The 20,648-nt window shown below is 42.3% G+C and overlaps 1 protein-coding gene across 1 annotated transcript in view; it reads left to right on the top strand.

Annotated features, from left to right (window-relative positions):
• DCC (DCC netrin 1 receptor) overlaps window positions 1-20,648 on the top strand; it is a 588,079-nt gene that overhangs the window by 505,480 nt on the left and 61,951 nt on the right. The window contains 1 exon segment of the mRNA XM_074995966.1: window positions 15,618-15,683. Within this exon segment, the coding sequence (XP_074852067.1) occupies window positions 15,618-15,683 (66 nt within the window).

Genomic DNA, 20,648 nt, shown 5'->3' with positions numbered 1-20,648 from the left:
CAACTTTCATGAATACGAAATTAAATTTTAAAACTAAAGGATGAAATAATGTCACCAGAATATTCTGTAGAGTCTTAGGAATTTTTGTGATCTACGTAATGGAATAAACCCTGAACAAAATTTGATTTGATTGGGTACAAGGATCAGAAAATGTTTTTATATCAACTGTGGTCTGAGATTCCGTTGTAACCAATGCATTCAGTGGGTGAATATTGATATTCCAGCCATAGCCTATGAATACCCTAGGTTTTTTTTATCTGGACTTCATTCAGGGAGTGTTTTGACTGGCCCCCATAACTGATAAATTATAAATGTGGTTACTGTTGTTTTAACAGGCATCAGGATAGTCACAACTATGTGTAGCAAAGCACTTGCATCAGGGTTGGATCAGGTCATTAGGGCTTTCTCCATCAGATACCTCATTGTCACAGAATAGCAGATTTAACCTTGGTAGGACATCTGTCTAATTTACTGTTAGTGCAGGATTGTTCCTGCCAACACATTCTCTAATGTTTCTCCCACAGAGCTTTCCTCATGGCATCTAGAAAGACTGGCATGCCATAATGAGATCCTTTTTCTCCCCAGGTTCTGAAACAGCAACTCGGAAGAGTGCCCATGCATTATTTTTTCCTTCAACTTTCTGCTTATGCGCCCACCCATTTCTTTTGCTGCAGCTGTTTCATTAACCCCCTGCCTATCCTTCTGCTAGGCTTATAGCTTGGATGGAGTAAAGAAAGAGATTTACAGGGAGAATGAGAAAACTCATATGATTCGGAGGGACCTAACCATTACCCTTAATGTCAGCTATATCACCTCCGCATGCTCTGAGAATATGAGAGCTGTACCCAATGAAGTAGTTGAGTTCACAGGTAATGTCAAAGCCAGCTCCACAGTCTGCTGCTCAACTCTGAAAAGAACCAAAAGCACCAGGTGGGCACTTGTCAACAAAGAAGACGACAAAAGAAGAGTCTGTAGATGAAGAAAACAAGAAGAGAATGTTGAAATGCTTAAAAGACCTGATATGGAGAAAAAATGATAAACAGGCATTTTGAATAGTGTTATACCACACATTTATGCAGCCTGTTGTCATCCAAAATAATCCTTGCATCTCTTTTGTGAACTGTACAGTGTAGTAATCATCTCATGCACCAACAAAACACGGGCACTTATGGGATGGGTTACAGGCACTGTCTAACAGCATGGAATAATGGGCTATACCAGTTTGTCAAGATATAAAGAAAATCGTATACAATCAAAATAGCCTGGATTAATTTGAACAGAACCTCAGGATACTCTAAAAGCTAGCACTTGTTCTGAAACTGGTGACAAATCACATTTTTCCCCCTTTTGCAAAATCAGTAATAATATATAGCCCATGCAGTTAATTCTATCATGTTTATGGATGACAGCTGTTTCAATGAGTGAGTAATGTGTTTGATCCTTAAAAAGGTTCATCACAGTTCTGTCCGAATGAAAATGAAAGCAATATATGATCTGTAAAATTTGAGCCCAAATAATTCTCAATAAGATCTAGAATTTCTCAGAATTATGGAAATTAAATCAATGTATAGTATTAAGACTTTTGCAACTTTGGGGACAGCATATAATGGGCCATACAGAAACAGCATGTTTCAGTCCACTACTGAAGGCCTGGTCTACACTACAGTTGTAGGTTGATGGAAGCCACTTTAAGCTGACCTAAGAATGTATACCACCAGGTTCCTTACACCAACCTACCTTACATGTAACACTGACTTTGGGTATGTTTATACTTACCCGACGATCAGCCTGGTCAGAAGATGGCTCCCAATTTTCTAATAATAGAAAAACAAATTCTCCTGCCCTGTCCTCTCTGTTTTACCCACTCTCTGAGTCCCCGCTTCAACCCTGTACCTTCTTTGAGATGACAGACCTCAATCAATCAATCTCCTCTTCCTCTGTCACTCACTCTCAGCCACTCTTACTCATTCACCCAGTTTCACTGTCTGGGAAAGGGAGAGATGGTTGAGGGAGGGGCTATAGCCTCTGAGCTGGGCGTAAAGTCACCGCAGTGGGGCCAAAAATGAAGGTACAGCAGGGGGATCCAGGCTGGGTCATGGGGTTTGGTTGCCAGAGAAGTTGAGGGCTGGGGCTCTAGGGTCTGGACAAAGGCAAGGATGTGGGATTTGAGATGCAGAAGAGGGCTCCAGGCTATAGCCTAGGGTTTCAAGCATGGGCAGGACCTGGAGAAGGACGTTGGAGTGTGGGGTGTTAGCTCCAGAGGGAGTTTGTGTGGAAGTGAGACAGTCTGGATCTGGCCAGTGCTTATCACAGACAGCTCCCACAAGTTGTCAGCATGTCTTTCTAGGTCATGGGCACAGAGGCAGCCAGATGGCTTTAAGTACTTCCCTCACCCACTGGCACCTCCCCCGTAGCTCCCATTGGCCATAATTCCTGGTCAATGGGAGCTGCAGAGCTAGAGCTCAAAGAGGGAGCTGGACACAGAGCGCCCATGGCCACCCCTGTACTTAGGGCTGCAAGGACATGCCAACAGGGTTGGGAGTCTGCCACCCTTTTGGTAACCACACTTTTAACTGACCTATCAGCAGTGCTGACCAGAGCTTCCAGGGTCTCTTTTCAGCTGGGAGTTACAGTCAAAACTGGATACCTGGCAACCTCAGATTTTTTCCCCACTCCTGAGTTCACAACAGAGTGTCATCCCATTTTTATGACTCAACTTTAAAATTCCCTCTTTGTGCAGAAAAAAATGGTATATAGAGAATGAGATCAGGACAGGTGGAACTGTAATGCTACAGCTTGTACTTGGCATCTTTAATGGCTAAACTTGATTTATCAGCAAAAATGTCCATTACATGAGATCAAAGGGACTGAGGTCCAGATTTCTAAAGTACCTATTGGGATTTTCAACAATGTCTTGGTTTTAAAAGACTTATTAGTGTACTTGGTTACCTAGAAAATCACAGTAGACATCAGTATGGATCTTTAGACACCTTAACACCTTTTAAAATCCATCCCTGAATATCCAAGAATAAGAAGCTCCATCTAGTACTCTGCAGAGATTAGAGGTGCAAAGTGATATTAGGAACATAACACAGACAGTGAAATTTTTAAAAGTGCCTAAGTCATTAAGAAGCTAAAAACTAGTTTCCAAATGTACCCAAATCCCTTAGGACTTCATGCCATGGATTAGGTGCTTTTAAAAGTGGGAGTTAAGTTTCACTTTTTACTCCGAACATGTGAGATTTATAGGACTGCTCAGTTCTCAAGGCAATAACTGTTGCTATGAAAGTAAAAGTAAAATTACAGACCTGGTGGTAAAGATGAAATTTTTATCACACACACAAAGTACATGGTACAAAGGGTCTGGCCTGTAGAAACAGCCTCTGAAATTTGCTGAGTAGCAAGAGTTGTTTAAGTCTAATAGTTTCACTTTATGATTTTGTTTTGGAATAAGTGGACAGTGGGCGATGAAGAGGTTAGTTAATTTCATTTTATTCTAAGCCAGTTACTATCAAATGTTTCAATCTGTATTTGCTTGGAGATGCACAAATTAGAATATAGGTAGGTAATGACAAAATGGTAACAATTGCATGTAGGCTTAAGATTGGTTCCAAAGTTGTGTCTTTGGTGACAATTGTGTCTTTGGTGACAAGATTATTTGTATGTTTGGATTCAGGTAAGATATATGTCATTGGCTGTAAGGTTCAATGAAAGGGAACATATCTTTAATTCAGTAGGTTTTTTTCTTCTTCAAATATATCATCTATATAATGACTCCTTTGAGCTTTCCAGAGTTGGTTAGTTTCAATTTGCAAGCATATACATCTGTGTTACTCAAAAAATAGAATTAGGCTGTGTGTTGAGCAGAGGTCAGATTTTAAAATGACATTATCCTTCTGTTCATACCCCAAGACTTGAGCAATTTGCAGGAACGTGTATAAAATGTACTACCATTAGAAATAATTTCACAATATACAGATCCAATGGGGAGTCATTAGCTATCATTTATAAACCTTAAAAACACAATGGAACAGAAGAGTCTGCCAATTTACACCTGCTGAATATCTGATCTAATAAGCATATTTGGCAGGATGCAAGGGAGTTCTCAGATTAGTCTAGTGTCAGAATCACTGGTGGAAGATCACTCAAGGCTGAAAACCAAGACTTGTCTCAAAACCCTGGAGAAAATGGTGGTTTTGCTCATTCAGAAGGCATATGGGAAGGTGTTCAAAGGATTTTGACTTTTCTGGGTAGGGAATGAATACATTATACTTGGCAGTGCACCTGTCATTTTACACCTCAGTGGTTTTGATTTCATGAATAAACAGAGCACTAATTGTTTTAGCTTTCGGGGGAGTAGGGTTTGTAAGCCAGGCTGGGAACGTTCTGTAATTCAATCTTTGGTATGTTTGAATTACCAGGGGCATGTTGCGGTTTGGCTATTTGAAGCATAAACCATCCACTGTTCAATATCATTTATATGAAAACTAGAAACTGTCTTCTTATTCTGCTTACTGGCTCCTTGCCGCCAGTATGAAAGCAACTGCCAGTACATCTACTGCCTGATGTCAGCCTAGAGACAGCAACCTGCTCCCATACTGTCACAGCAGAAGGCAGCTAGCTGTCCTCTAGCTTTTGCTGAAGCTTCTCTTAGCTCCAGGCTTCTCGTATTATACTGAAATCTCTCCTGGAAACTGTGAACATAGGGTAGGTAAAAAGATGAGTAATTCAGGATAATTTCAGACAGCTGCTTTCTAAACAAATTTGTTTATTTACTGTTTGCATATTCAGTGAGCTGAGAGATAATGGGTAGTGTCCAAGTAGAGCTCTCAAAACTCACTGCTGAATTTGGTCGGCAGACATTCTTCCAATTCCGCTTGGATTTTTCTGAAGATCCCAGCAGTGCTGGCTGGCTGCACGGAGGCCTTGTCCAGTCTGGAAATGGTTAAGAAGGAGCAACTGATGACATGGTAGGTCAAAGCTAGGCAGGTGAGCAGTAGAGTCTGTGACAAGGAACTGATTGGTGTTTGAGGTTAAGCTCTGGTCTTTACACCTTCGTGGCATGGCAGCCTCCACTTCTATGCATGTCATGATGAAAGAAGTGTAGATGGTGGACTTAAAATGTTGTTGAACATGAGCAAGCTTGAGTTGGCACATACCTTCTCAAACAACTTTCCAGCTGCAGACCCCTTTCTGAGGCAAGGGAGAGCTGGATGGCTCAGAACTGGAAGCAATGGACACATAAGCAGTGTGAACAGGGGTACGAAATTTCTGCTCAGCCAGTATGGAAAGAGAATGGATGTGTCCCTCTCATGCCAGGCCTGCTCCCCAGTACATTCAGCCCCTGTACCTATCAGCCAACCCTGGGGCCTACAAGAGCTGATCTAATGTATGCCCAGATGCCATCACCTCTAAGAGGCCATTCCAGCAACTGAGGATAAGTGGAATTGAGTAACACCCTAGCCATACTCCTTACACCAGGTCTGTAGGAGCAGGGGTAAGAATCCTGGTTACCACAGGAGTGGAGAAAAACAGACTTACTCAGATCTAAGAATCGGATTGAGTGACTTTGGCATCCTTCCCCGTGGCTGAGTGCAGAGTCATCTTCACATCTTGTTGGTCCAAGTCCAAAAAACAGTAGCAAGCCTCCTGTTCAAGAATAGCTAGCGGAGTTGCAGCCTTGATCTGTAGTTTAGTAATTATAGTGCATGTCAATCTTATCTTTCTTCTTACTTCCCTGTGTGGCTTTTCCAGCCCACTTTCTAAGCCCACTGTCTGTCACAAAAATTATTGCAGGCTCTTGTGAGTAGATTTCCTGTCAGTGGGTTTCCTGGTAATCATTTTCCTCCTTCTTGCAAATTCCTGTCTGTCAGTTCTAGGCTCAAACTCTATTGCTTCGTTCTGTCCATCAGCCTTCCTGACTTGGTTTCTCTTACAGGTTGAACCTCTGTAGTCTGGCACACTCTCATCCAGCAACATCCATAATCTGGCATGATTTCAGTTAGTTGAACAACCACTTATCATGGGTGTGGCCAAGTTTCCCTTGGTCCCATAAAGCCACCAGTACTGGCTCTCAGTGTTCTGTGCTGTTATTTAGCTGTAATTTACCCCTAAATGTCTCTGAGGAGCCCATTAAGCTGTGGCAGTGTTGGTAATGCTGCTAGACAACATTGACTGCCCATGGTCTGGCAACTTCTCTCATTTGACACCAGTCAGGTCCCAGGGTGCCAAACTAGAGAGGTTCAACCTGTATGACCTTGCTGTCATTCATAGCTAGTTTCCCAAGTGGCAGCTTGGAAATCCACATTGAGCTTCCTCTCCTAAGCTGCTAGAAGAGTCTCATTTTTATTCGGACCTTCTCTCTTGCAGCTGCTTTATGTCTCAAGGCAAGCCTTTCAAGTGCTGGGCACCCTCAGCTGACATTAAGTCTCTGAAAGAGCTTACCTTCATTTAGACCCCTAAACAAGGACCAAATTTGCAATTGTGCTTAGCACTCCACAGCTCTCAATCTGGCAACTGAGGACCAGATTGCCAAAAGAAGAGAACATTGAACAAGATGAACACTCCTGAAAAATCTGCCCCTGTATACTCTGCAGGTGACGGGCAACTACTCAGCCTGGAAAGGCAGCTGTGTGCTAGTGCCCTGCAAATAGCAGCATGGATGTTGCAGCACCAGTGGAGGCGGAGGCTAGGGCTCCTTTAGCTCAGACCAAGGGAGTAGAAGCTCCATCAGCTAGTCCAAGCCTGTGCCAGTGGCACCTCTATTTTTACATTGGTATACATATCTCATAGAGCAGGAAGTAACCGTGGAGGACAGCCTATCTTGTGGAGCAGTTTGAACAGACCATCCCTGCTGACCAAGTGAAAAGGCCTTGGTCAGGTCGATGAAGGCTATGTAGAGTGGCTTCCTCTGCTCCCTGCACTTCTCCTGCAGCTGCCTTTGAGAGAAGACCATGTCAACGGTAGACCTCTCTGCGCGGAATCGGCACTGTGATTCGGGGTACACCCTCTCAGCAATCTTCTGGAGTCTGCCAAGGATGACGCGAGCGAACAGTTTACCAGTGACACTTAGGAGGGAAATTCCATGGTAGTTGTGGCAGTCGCTTCTGTCTCCTTTGTTCTTATTCAACGTTACAATGTTAGCATCGCGCATATCCTGTGGAACCTCACCCTCTTTTCAGCACAGGCACTGTAGCTCGTGTAGGGGTTCCAGGAGTGTGTCCACGGCACGCTTGATTATCTCTTGATTATCATCCTGGCCAGGGGCCTTTCCTGGTGCAATGCTGTCAATGGCTCTCTTCAGTTCATCCACAGTCGGTTCCTGATCCAGTTCGCCCATTACTGGTAGGAGCTCGACGGCATCGAGGGCTGCGTCAACCACAACATTCTAGCGTGAGTACAGCTCGGAGTAGTGCTCAACCCAGTGCTCCATGTGTTTGGCTTTGTCAGCAATGACTTCACCAGATTTGGATATCAGAGGTGCCATCTTGTTCTGGGTGGGTCCTAATGCCTTCCTCATACCCTCGTACATTCCTCTGAGATTACCAAAGTCAGCACAGGTCTGGATGCTGCTGCATAGCTGGAGCCAGTGGTTGTTGGCACAGCGCCTGGCTGTCTGCTGTACTGTTCTTCTGGCCGCTCTAAGTGCTTGCTGGGTACTCTGGCTCGGTGAGCGTTTGTACTCCAGGAGTGCAGCGTGCTTCTTTTCAATGACTGGAATCATCTCATTGGAGTTAGCTTCGAACCAGTTGTTCATGTTTCTAGCTCTTCTTCCAAACACCGACAAGGCCGTGTTGTAAACTGTATCCCTCAGATGTTGCCATTTGGATGTCACATCAGCGCCCCCAGGGCCACTGCGCAGATTTTCCTGGAGGATCTCTCTGAACTTTTTCATCTTTCTCCGAGTTTGCCGTCTTTCTGGTGTCAATGTGGGACCTTCCAGCAGGATTATAGCGGTACAGCTTCTTGGGTCTCAGCTTGAACTTGGAGCAAACTAGCGAGTGATCTGTATCACAGTCAGCACTATGATAGCTGCGTGTCAGAAGGACGTTTTTGAGGTTATTACGTCTAGTTGATGCCAGTGCTTCGAGCGTGGGTGTCTCCACGACACTCTGTGCTGTGGCTTTGTTTGGAAGAATGTGTTCCACGAAGACATGAGAGGAACCATCCAATATCACAGCGCATTATTGGATGCTTTCAGAATCAGGAGTGGCATCAAACAAGGATGCGTGCTTGCTCTGACATTGTTCGGGATCTTCTTCGCACTCCTCCTGAAGTATGCCTTTGGATCTTCAACAGAGGGCATCTTGCTGCACACAAGATCTGATGGGAAACTGTTTAATCTTGCAAGGCTGAAAGCTAAGTCTAAGGTGCGGGAAGTCCTCATCAGAGACATGCTGTTCGCAGACGATACTGCTGTAGTGTCTCACACAGAAGACCAGCTTCAAACACTGCTGGATCAGTTCTCCAAAGCATGCAAGGACTTTGGGCTTACCATCAGCCTAAAGAAGACAAACATACTCGGTCAGGATGTTGCTGAATCCCCATCAATCAGCATTGACAACTATACGTTAGAGGTCATCCACGAGTTCGTTTACCTCGGGTCCACCATCACTGACACCCTGTCGTTGGACACTGAGCTTAATAGGAGGATCGGAAAAGCGGCCACAACTCTGTCCAGACTCAGCAAGAGAGTGTGGAATAACAAGCTGTACACTCACACCAAAATGCAAGTCTACAGAGCCTGCGTCCTCAGCACCCTCCTTATGGCAGCGAGACTTGGACCCTGTATATCCTCCAGGAAAAGATGCTGAACGTCTTCCACTTGCGCTGCCTCAGGCGCATCCTTGGAATATCATGGGAGGACAGAGTTACCAACACCGCCATCCTCGAGCAAGCTGGAATCCCAACCATGCACACCCTCCTCAGGCAGCATCGGCTCCACTGGCTTGGCCACGTCCACAGGATGAATGATGGAAGGATTCCAAAAGACATCCTGTATGGTGAGCTAGCCTTTGGCAAAAGACCTCCCGGACACCCCCAGTTGCGCTACAAAGATGTCTCCAAGAGAGACCTCAGAGAGGTAGACATCGAGCTGGACAACTGGGAAGAACTAGCAGATGACCGCAGCAGATGGAGGCAGGGGTTACACAAGGGCCGTCAGAAGGATGAGATGAGGATCAGACAGCTAGCAGAGGAGAAGCGAGCACACAGAAAGCACACTAAGGACTTGCCAGACACCCACCACATCTGCAAGAGATGCAACAAGGACTGTCACTCTCGTGTGGGTCTTCATAGTCACAGTAGACGCTGTAAATGAAGTCCTCAATTGAAACTATAAAGGGCGCGATCCATAGTCTATGCAAACTGAAGGATGCCTACTAGAGCAGGAAGGGACCCTGAGAGGTCATCAAGTGCAGTCCCCTGCTGTCACAGCAGGACCAAGCACCACCCTTGACAGAGTTTTTTAATCTATTTGCCCCAAACCTCTAAATGCTGCCTCCTACCACCACCACCTGGCCAGTTCCTGGGAAGGGAAAAGACCTGTAGCTTCTATTTGCTAAAAACAAAACTACTTCTCAGCCAGTTTGTCTGGGGGTAAATGAGTATAGGGCTGAAAATATTGGTAGGGTAAGGGGCCCAGCTGAATCAGATGATGAGTCTTCCTAGCAAGCACCTATGGATAACATTAAGCAGAATGGAAGCAAAATTATTTTGTTTTCTGGAGTGAGTGGAGTCTGATGAGGACATTATGGGATACCTGAAATTTGAAAATAAGGGAGTTGCAGTAATTAAAATATAAATGATTAACCATAAATCAGGGGAAATGAGTTAACAATGAAAGCATCTGACAGGCTTACAGCAGAACTGATGCCAGATTTACAAATGCTGGAGAACTGACAAAAAAAGAAAGTATATAGTCATGGGGATCTTCAAGTTTTGGGGACTTGACAAGGCAAAGTTAAAACGTATTAAAAATAATGGCAGTTGACCTATAGTTGTGGGAGAAAAGACATTTTCTGCTGGGACACTTTAGCTGCGTCTACACGTGCACGCTACTTCGAAGTAGCGGTACTAACTTCGAAATAGCGCCCGTTGCGTCTACACGCGTCGGGCGCTATTTCGAAGTTAACTTCGATGTTAGGCGGCGAGACGTCGAAGTCGCTAACCTCATGAGGAGATAGGAATAGCGCCCTACTTCGACGTTGAACGTCGAAGTAGGGACCGTGTAGACGATCCGCGTCCCGCAACGTCGAAATTGCTGGGTCCTCCATGGCGGCCATCAGCTGGGGGGTTGAGAGATGCTCTCTCTCCAGCCCCTGCGGGGCTCTATGGTCACCGTGGGCAGCAGCCCTTAGCCCAGGGCTTCTGGCTGCTTCTGCGGCAGCTGGGGATCTATGCTGCAGGCACAGGGTCTGCAACCAGTTGTCAGCTCTGTGTATCTTGTGTTGTTTAGTGCAACTGTGTCTGGGAGGGGCCCTTTAAGGGAGCGGCTTGCTGTTGAGTCCGCCCTGTGACCCTGTCTGCAGCTGTGCCTGGCATCCCTATTTCGATGTGTGCTACTTTGACGTGTAGACGTTCCCTCGCTGCGCCTATTTCGATGTTGGGCTGAGCAACGTCGAAGTTGAACATCGACGTTGCCGGCCCTGGAGGACGTGTAGACGTTATTCATCGAAATAGACTATTTCGATGTTGGCTGCACGTGTAGACGTAGCCTTTAAGTCATAGAAGCATTCAAAAGAGGGAGCCAGCTGAAGACAGAAGACAAATGGGAAATATAAAGGTCAGAAACCATTCACATTAAGTGATGGCTAAACTTAAAACCACCCTTTCTGCATAATTTGACTGAAAAGCTGGCAATTTTTGTACACATTTCACCTAATTTTAATTCTGTCATCCATGACACAACTCAGAGGCTATGTCTACACAACAAAAATAACTTTGAAGTTTCTTACTTTGAAGTACAACTTTTAAGTAGTCAACTTTGAAGTAGAGCATTTACACACACCCTACTTCAAAGTTAAACTTTGAAGTAGGGCACTAGTACATTTCTGGGAATGGAGTAAAGACTTCAAAGTTGGGCTCTCTACTCTGAACTTAACTTCAAAGTAAGGGGAAAACGTGTGTAGACTCTGCTGGCTACTTCAAAGTAGTGCCTAACTTCAAAGTTAACTTCAAAGTTAGTTCCTAGTGTAGATGCACCCAGAGAGAAACTGAAGAGTACCAAATACCCAGACTTGTGCCAGCTGTGCATGTCAGAGTTTACAGGGAAACATAGGGTCTCCACTAAAGAGGGAGAAGTGAGAAAAGAAGCGTTCTACCCAGGAGAAGATTGTACAAGAAGTGTCAACTTTTTTACCCCAAGCCTGCAAAACAATAGAGTACGATATGGAAGAAGAAGCTGTCCTGTGATCCAGTAGGAGGAGTTGAGACAGTGAGAAAGGTAGTCTTAGACACAAACTGTGTAGTAGCTGTTCAGAGGTCAGCACAAGACTCAGAACTTGCACCAAGACACAAACTCCCACCCAGAGCCTGCATCCATGCCCCATCCAAACTCCCTCTCAGAGCCTTAGGCAGGTAGGGAGTAGAGAAAGTTTGAGTGGGAGAGGGCTGTGGGGTCAGGGCATTCTGGGCACCACCAAAATTTCTGCAAAGCTGCCACCTCTCCTTCTCTCCTCCTGCCTTATGCTTAGTGTTGTCAGAGCCATTCTAAGCAGCTTGTAGCAAATAGGTCTATCAATGGTTACCAGCCAAAATGGTCAGGGACAGAACTCCATGCACTGCATGTCCCTAATTATCTAAGTGCCAGAAGCTGGGACCAGACAACAGTGGCTGGGTCACTCAAAACTGCCCTGATTGGTTCTTGCCCTCTGAAATATGTGGCATTGGCACTGTCAGAGACAGAAAACGGGGCTAAATGGATCATAGGTGTGCCCCCAGTATGGCTACTCGTATGTTCTTTAAAACAGCAATTCTTGGCAGTAGCATCACAGGAAGGTGTACAATGCCATTTACATCTTTCAGAGCTATTGTTTCAGGATGTCTGCCCAGTCAGAGAGTTATCATTGTGTTGCTTACCTCTGGCTCACTTTTTCAAGAAGTATTAGAGCTAGAATCTTTATTTTGTTTACTAACCTATGACTTCAGGAGGTGGGACTATTGGCTTCTGCCTGAATTGTCTGGGCTTTAACCTGGCCCTGTAGTAAGTGCTACTTGATCTTTGGAATCTCTGCTGTCTTCGTAGTTTTGTCTGGTTCACTGTGGTTTGCCCGTAGGGCAGTTCAGTTGGTTGAGTTCTGAAGAAGTCTCACCGAATTAATTCCCTGTCACTGCAGGCATCAAACTACTGCTGCACCTCAGCCCTTCCTTTTACTTGGCCTGTGGCACAGGTTGTTTAATTTCCCAAAAGCTATAAATACTATAAATAATGCAGATTGTTAGGATCACTATGGGGCGAATGGGTAGGTTTTGTGGCCTATGATGTGCACTAAGTCAGTCTACATGATCCTGAAGTTCTTTTCTGTCTGGAAGACTCCAAAATAGCCATGCTGTTTGTGCTTTGCATAGTTATTTAGTCCACGATTTGATGAGGTTTGTGAAACCTTAAATTAGTCTCTAGTTTCCAAACTATCAGTACTGGTAGAAACTCTCTAGTCTGGCACACGCTCATCTGGCAACATCAGTAACCTGGCTTCATTTTAGTTAACCGGATAACCACTTGTTATGGTGTAATTAAGTTTTCTGTGGTTGCATGAACTTTCTTTACAGCCACCAGTCCTGGATCTCAGTGTTCTTTGCTATTATTTATCTGGAATTTACCCCTAAATGTCTCCTAAGAGCCCATTAATCAGTGGAAGTGTTGGTAATGCTGCTAGACAATATTGACCTCTTGTGATCTGGCAAATTCTTTTGTTCAGTACTGCTAGGTTCTGAGGGGGCTGGGCTGGAGAGGTTCAACCTGTACCTTAATCAATGTGATGAGGAATGCTTTGAAAAGTTCTAATATCTGAAAGTGAAGACAGATTTTAAAGAAGGCAGGGTGGGCTTGATTTTCAAAAGAGATCAGTTCTCACTTAGACACCTAAATAAGGAAAATTTTTTTAAAAAAATTTGAGTACTATCCAGCGTCTGCCACTGAGATACATAATGTACTGAGCTCTGTTGAAAATTTGTCCTCATATACTGAAAGCTTTTACTGCAATCCCAGGAATATTACTACCACAGAATGCAGTTTTTGTAAATAGAATTACAGTGCCTCCTACATTCATCTCACTTTTGCCTGATACTTGTTACAGCTAAATATTTTACGACCTTGCTGTGCAATTATGCTGATTGAAAAGATGATTATGTTGAATTCACCTATGATAATAACGATCTTACATTTATATCATTCCTTTCATTGCAAAGCACTTTAGAAACTGATAGACAAAATTATACATAGGAATCACTTCATTTTCCCCCAAAACACAGCTACCTCTAGAATAAAATGCAACAACTGTTTAACAATGCACAACAGTAATAATAGTGTATGGTACATAGTGAAGAAGTGGTTTTCCACCTGCAGCTGATGGGGGATTTCAAATAGCTGAACATTAGATATCAGAGTTGGAATTTAAATAGAACATTTTGGGTTAAATACCCCCATATAATTTATCTGAAAAAGACTCATGAGTTATGTATTGTTCAAAATTGGTCATCAGCTCATTATTATGTCTCATCTGAAAGATGGAAGTAACAGGGCTCCATGACTCAATGCTAGGACCCTGATTTATTACTAACTAAGAAGAATAATACATCTACTTAGTCAGCTCCTTATCTATTGGGAAAGTACATGACTCAAGCCATGCCCACACTACAGATGTCTGCTGTATAGCTATAACAGTTAGGGGCATGGAAGTGTGTGTGATCCCTGACCAACGTAGTTGGTCCAGCAGAAGCCTCTAATGTAAATGCAGTAATAAATGCTAAATTGCACTTTTACCAGCACAGCATGTTTTGCTGAGAGGAGCTAAGGTGGGAATAAGCAATACTGCCAAAAGCATAGATTAGCTAGTAAAACTGCATCCATATTCAAATTCGGCACATTAACACATGGTTTAAATTGTGATGGGAACTTTCTGAGTCACTATAGGGGCTTGTCTGTATACTTGGCTCAGTCTAATTCTTGACCTTCCCCCCCACCCCTCCACTCTCTGATTTGCTCACCTTGATTATCTTTTTCTGATTTGTCCTCCTTGCTTACTGTTTTTGGTTCTCTGTGCCTTAAATATTGAGTCTGGTCTGGTCTGGTCTGGCTATGGTCTGAAGAAGTGGGTCTGTCCCACGAAAGCTCACCTAATAAACCATTTTTGCTGGCCTTTAAAGTGCTACTTGACTGTTTTTTGTTTTGCATCCATATTAGCAGTGTGTTCCTGGTATAGTATTTGTAGACTGGCAAAGTATTCAGATTCTCTCCTGAACCAGAGCTGACTACATTCTATCAGTGGTTTACAGTCCTTAACTGATCCTACACCAGTGGAGGATAGGCATAATATAGCAAAATTACACCTTACCCCCTACCAACCCTGACAGGCTGAATCTACCAAGAGTGGGGAAGGCATAAGCGTAGTCCTTAGCAACAGCAAAGCTTCATCAGCTGGGTGGCTCAAGGTGGCCATAACCACCATTTTGAATTTGGACCTAAAATTGCTCACAATTGCAACAAGCATACCAAAAGTTTACTTCAAAATCTCAGATTTATCTTATTTTCTTTATGTGTATAGTGTGTATATTATAGATGGTCCACTTTTGTGAAAAACTTGCAACATGCAGCAAATGTTCTTTGTTTAAAAAATCAATAATGATTAATTCTGACAATTTTTCTAATTTCTTAAGAACAATAATCAGATCATATCATTTTTGAAATTTATGTATTTGCAGTGTAAAAATGGCAATCCCATAAATATATCTGGGAATGGAATAAAATGATATAATTATTTGCTTAATATGTTGCAGAAAATTATGACATTCTTCTTACTGATTGTATTCAATATTAAATATAATCTCCCAAAGAAAGCCTGTTCATAAACTGAATTATACAGGGGTTACTTACCCTATACAAGAATACAATCAAATATTAAATTCGTTTTCCATGGCAAGTAAAAGGAGGCATTCTAGACACCCAGACACTAGATGAGATGTACTGTCACCTTGTAGAATAATAATGACAATTTACCTGCACTCAAAGAATTGTCATTTGGGACCCATCAGTGAGCATATGCAAAGGAAGCCCAATATTATGTCTGTCATCTGTGCTGTGAAACTAACTTTTTCTTCAGATTTGTCAACTTTTGAGGCAGAACATTCTGACTGATATGGCTGCCTCACTTTATTTTGTCAGTTTAACAAGGAATGTTGGAGGGGAAAAAATTAAAAAGGCAACCCTCTCAAAGGCTTGAAATTCAGCTTGTTTTAAAAATCGACTTTTATGACAGATTTTCTCATGCACATACTGAGTTACTTTTCACTGCACTGTCTAATGGCTTAAATATTGTCAGAGAAACTGTTTCAAGCAGCAAATCTCACTTAGATCAGTTTATCTGTCATGCTGTTTCTGACACATGCTTTTCTGTTAACAGGTCGTCATGGAGATGGGGCCTACTGGCCTGTTGACACGAACTTGATTGACAGAAGCAGCCTTAATGGTAAGTGTAGATTGAACTAGACTCCATTCAATTAACTTTCATTATTAAGTCTTTTTTTTTCAGCAGTTGCTCCTCTCACCCACTCCTTTCTTCAGTGTTCAGTGCATATACGGGTGAGAGTTTTAAAATCTCATGCGGAGTATGATAGTTTGTTACGGAATCATAGAAACATAGAGATGGAAAAGAGCTTTGAGACTATCACGCCTTTGCTCTGAGACAGAACCAAGTAAACCTAGTCCATTATTGAGAAGCATTTGTCTAAACTTTTCGTAAAAACCAGTAAAGGGGATTCCACAACCTCCTTTCAAAGCCTGTTTTGGAGCATTTACCCACCCTTATAGTTAGGTTTCCTTACCTCTATCTCTCTTGATGCAGATAAAGCCCATTTCTTCTTGTCCTATCTTCAGTGGATACAGAGAACAGTTCTTCACATCCTTATTATAACTGAGTTCAACAGCTTGGCATGTCCCCCTTCCATCCTCTTGTCTCCAGATTTTTAATTTTTCTTCATGTAGCGTGCTTTCTAAATGTTTATAATGTTGCTTTTATATGGGCTCTCTCCAGTTTGCCCACATTCTTCTTAAAGTGTGGAAGCCACAATTGGACATAATAGCCATCAGAGGCCACAGTGGTGCTGGGATAATTGTCTCCTTTCTCAATACATCACTCCTGTTAATACACTGCATATTGCCAGTTTTTAACAACTGCATATTTGCAGCTTTCAGCAAATGCAGTACATTATTGACTCATGTTCCATTTGTGATTTGCACTTTATTCCTCCTATTTACTATTTACTTTTTCAGCCATTCTACTGTGACTGCTATTTCCAATTTTGTGGTTGTGCATTTCCATTCCTAAATGTTGGTGCTTTCAGACTAATTCTGTAATTTGCTAAGGTCATTTTGAATTCTGTTCTCTGACGTGCATGCAACTTCTTCCAGCGTGGTGATATCTATCAGTTTTTGTCAGCATTCTCTTCTTTATCCACGTATTATGGAAAGTATTGATTATTCCAAACACAGAGATCCCACTAAATATAGTTTGCCAGTTTGACAGAGAGCCATTGAACCATTAATAACTATTCTTTGGCTATGGTTACACTAGTGAGTTTTGTCAACAGAAACTGTCAAAAAAACCCCATGGGGTGCTCTGGAGGCCCCTTTTGTCAACAGAGCAGATAAAAAGGTTGATACACTTTTATGTGTGGACTCTGTCTGTTAACATCAGTCTTGGCAGAACATATCTGCTGACAGTAACTTCTGTAGACAGATTGCTGTAGTGTAGCTATAGCCTTTGAGTATGGTCTTTCAATCAGCTGTATATCCATCCTATAGTAATTTCATCTAAACTACATTTCAGTAGTTTGTTTATGAGTAAGTCATTTGAGATTGTATCGAAAGTCTTTCTAAAATCATCATATCTACTGTTTCCTCCATATCCACTTGCTCAGTAGCAGATGATGAACTACACTTTTGATGAATTGAAATATTTGAAATACTATAGTTTAGGTATACATAAATTGTCCTTTGTGCAATTGAACGACCAAGACTAGGAGGAGTTAAATAAAATGTAAGCAAGGTTTTCCAAGTGTTTTGCCCCATAAGCCAATTAAAATAACAGCTGATATTGATCAGGCTTTGCTGTGAGGAAGCCTGTAGTAGTAACAGATAGCCGTGTTAGTCTATATTCTATCAAAACAAAAAAGCAGTCCAGTAGCACTTTAAAGACTAATAAATTATTTTTGTCCTGTAGTAGTATTACATTTCACTGCCAATTGAGATATCTCTGCAAGCACTGGTGCAAAGTAGCCTGTAAAATAAAAGGGCGATGCCTGGAGAGTAAAGAGTAAAATGAAATAGATGATTGAGAAAATTTAATTATCCCTTCGCAGCTCCTAACCACGACTAAATAGTTATTGTATTTACTGTAGATTTAGCAAATGTAAGCCACGGAAGGGAGAAAGTATTCCATTTTAAAAAGCATGACATAAAGGCAGCCCTCTTTATCTGTGTGTGACAAGTAAAAAATCTGTTTTGTCTGCTTGAAGCTGACCCATCAAGTGAAAAAATTAAAATAACCCCTATCATATTTCCAGCTGAAAAGATATTCTTTCCCTAATAGAAGCTTAGGTGTTTTCTTCATAAGATATATTTTAGTTAGATTTCAGATCCTAAGAAAAATGATGAGAAGGAAGTAAAGAAATAAAAGACAGAATCAAAATAACTTGAAGGGAAAATAGTATAGAATGTATTTTATGGTATTTTGTTGCAATGTGTTAAACCTCCTGTTGGCAAAAGCAATATTAATTAAACCGGAGCTGCTATAGCAAGACGCAAGAGGAAAAGCTATAGATTAAGAAAGATTAACTGAATCTGACCACAGTAAACTGAGTTTTAGATATGCTATCAACACCTTTTCCTCCCCAGTTACCTAATAGAGCTTTAGCTTTCACATTCTTGAACAAATGAGAACAGAGCTCCTGAGGTGCTATATAAACCCAGTTTGGAAAATACACAGTTATTGCAAGGCACCTGACTGATTCAGTCAGACTGATTACTTTCCACAAACAACGTAAGGATGGAATACTGAACCTCAGTAACTTTTCCCTGCTATTTTCGGCTAATTGACAAATGTGTGTTTCATATTTTAGGCAAAGATCTTGCTATTAGTAGCAGCTCAGTAATGGCATCATAGGCAAAATCAGATCCATCTAATTAGTAGCTGACTTTGTTTTGTACTTTAGAATTTACTTTTATCAGATCAAGATAGGTGTGTTTTATCCTATTTTATTCTAGAGACCACCGTAGGGTTACACTTACATGTATTTTATTAAAAGCTACTATTGGAATAAAGGAAAGTGGAACTAGCTTTTAAGCTCACACCCACACACACTGTTACCCTTCTGCGCTTATACACTTACACAGACAAGCTCAAGCAAGTGAAAAGTTGCATACAGACACAGGAGGAAGCATAATAGGTCCAGCATGTCTGGCTGCAGTTATGAAGTGCCAAGCTGATTGTATGACCCCTTGTCAGCTTGCTCTTGTGTTTGTGTTGTAGTCAGGAGCAGTCAGTACCATCCATCCTAGTGAGAGACTAACTCCTGCAGAGATGTGATGGCAAAAAGAACTCTCTATAGTTTTGCACCCATTTTTTATGTGTTTCAGTCCACAGCTCTCGTCCTGTCCCACTACCACAGGATGCTGTAATCGTCTCTTGATAGGGCTTCTTTCACTGTCTTGGGTGGGTTCTTTTGCAGGGCTCAGCTCTTATTATTCTCTGGCCATCAAAGTGATGCTGGCAATTGGTTGCCCAGACAAGCTGGCTTCAGATACTGATTCTGTTGCACACACACCCACATTCACACTTCTTCACTCACATAAAGAAAGCTCACTTCAGAGAAAGCAATTTCTTTCCAAAGGAACAGCCAAAATTTCTTATGGACTTATGGTATCTATAAAGAATTTCTTCCTAACTTATAATACTTAGTACAGACCTAGGAGCTGCTATAAAACAAAGTTTACAGAAAATTAGAGGACTTAAAAGCAGTGATGACTGGACTGGACCAAATCAAGTGACCATGCACAAGTGGTGAACATGATTCCTCTCATTCATGTCAATATTTTAATTGTCAAGACAATCTCCAGAATTTCCAATGCATAAAACGTATCCATCAAGGCAGAATACATACCAATAATGGAACAAAGAATGTAAGCAAGTTCACAAATAACTAAATATGTACAACAAAACAACAAATGTAAGTAAGTTCACTCTAGCTAAATAAATATCAAACAACAAAGCAGTGAAAAATAATAACTGTAGACAGGGCCACAATGACAAAATATATCCAAATGCAAAATAATGATGATAGGCAAGGCTATAATAATAAAATATATCAAACAATACCATAATGCAAAATAAAAACTGTAATCCAGGCTATCATAATAATAATAATAATAATAAATGCCGTTAACCAGGACCGACAGGGTTTTGTATGGACATGGACCACCATGCATATGGACATGTAATTGACAGTTTGGCAGATGGCGGGGGGGCGGGGGGCATAGATTAAATCCTACTTTTCCCTGTATAATGCAATATCCCCTCTTTTCCCAAACATAACACACAACAATGCTAACAAGGAGGCACCCACTACAAGAGAGATATAAAACATGAAACGTGGAATGCAAGACTTTGTCATGACAACACAACCATGGTGTTTTCGGTTACACTTCAGCTGGTATTTGCTCCTTCTGATATTCTGCAAAACAAAATGCTGCAAAGGAAACCTAAATACCATAAGCAGTGAGTCATCACAGGGAAGAACATGGAACCAGGATGGTTCTGCCTACGTGCTTCATGGTGTCTCCTGATTAAACTACCCCAGGAGTCCATGGGTCAACACCCTCGGTCTGTGCCCAGAGGAGGTGGAGAAGGAACTTTGTCATCTTCCCCTCCACTATAGATTTGGGGAGGCTCTTCTCTTTTCCTTTCTCTAATAGTGGCATCATACCCAACATCTGGAAGGGACGGTGGGGCAGGAGCACCAGGATTCCTAGACTACCCGTATGTTCTCTGCTGCATGACTCCCCTTTCCTCTATTACCTCTACTATGCCTAGAAGGGAGACCAGGTACACCATATGTGTTCTGCTCCATAACATCTTTTTCCACCACTAAATCCTTGGAACCAGCCAGGGAATGAGCCTGGACAAAGGGTGAACTAGAGCAGTGCTGAGGCTTGTTTCTTAGTGTACATTCTTAATGGTATCTGTTCACTTTTCTCCTCCAATAACAGCATGGTGTCCATGCAGCATTCCTGAACCCAACCTGGAGCTAGCTAGCCTTCCCACAAATGGCTATGGAGAATAGAGAGCTGTCAGTCCCTTGCCAGATACTGCTCAAGTTCAAATTAACCCTTACGTGTCTGCATCCTCCACCAATAAATATTACCCTAATTTCTACTA

Source organism: Carettochelys insculpta, chromosome 5 (genome assembly GCF_033958435.1).
Source record: "Carettochelys insculpta isolate YL-2023 chromosome 5, ASM3395843v1, whole genome shotgun sequence".
Classification (NCBI taxonomy): domain Eukaryota; kingdom Metazoa; phylum Chordata; order Testudines; family Carettochelyidae; genus Carettochelys; species Carettochelys insculpta.
The sequence above is the reverse complement of the archived record's forward strand: the minus strand, read 5'-3'. Positions and strand labels throughout refer to the sequence as shown.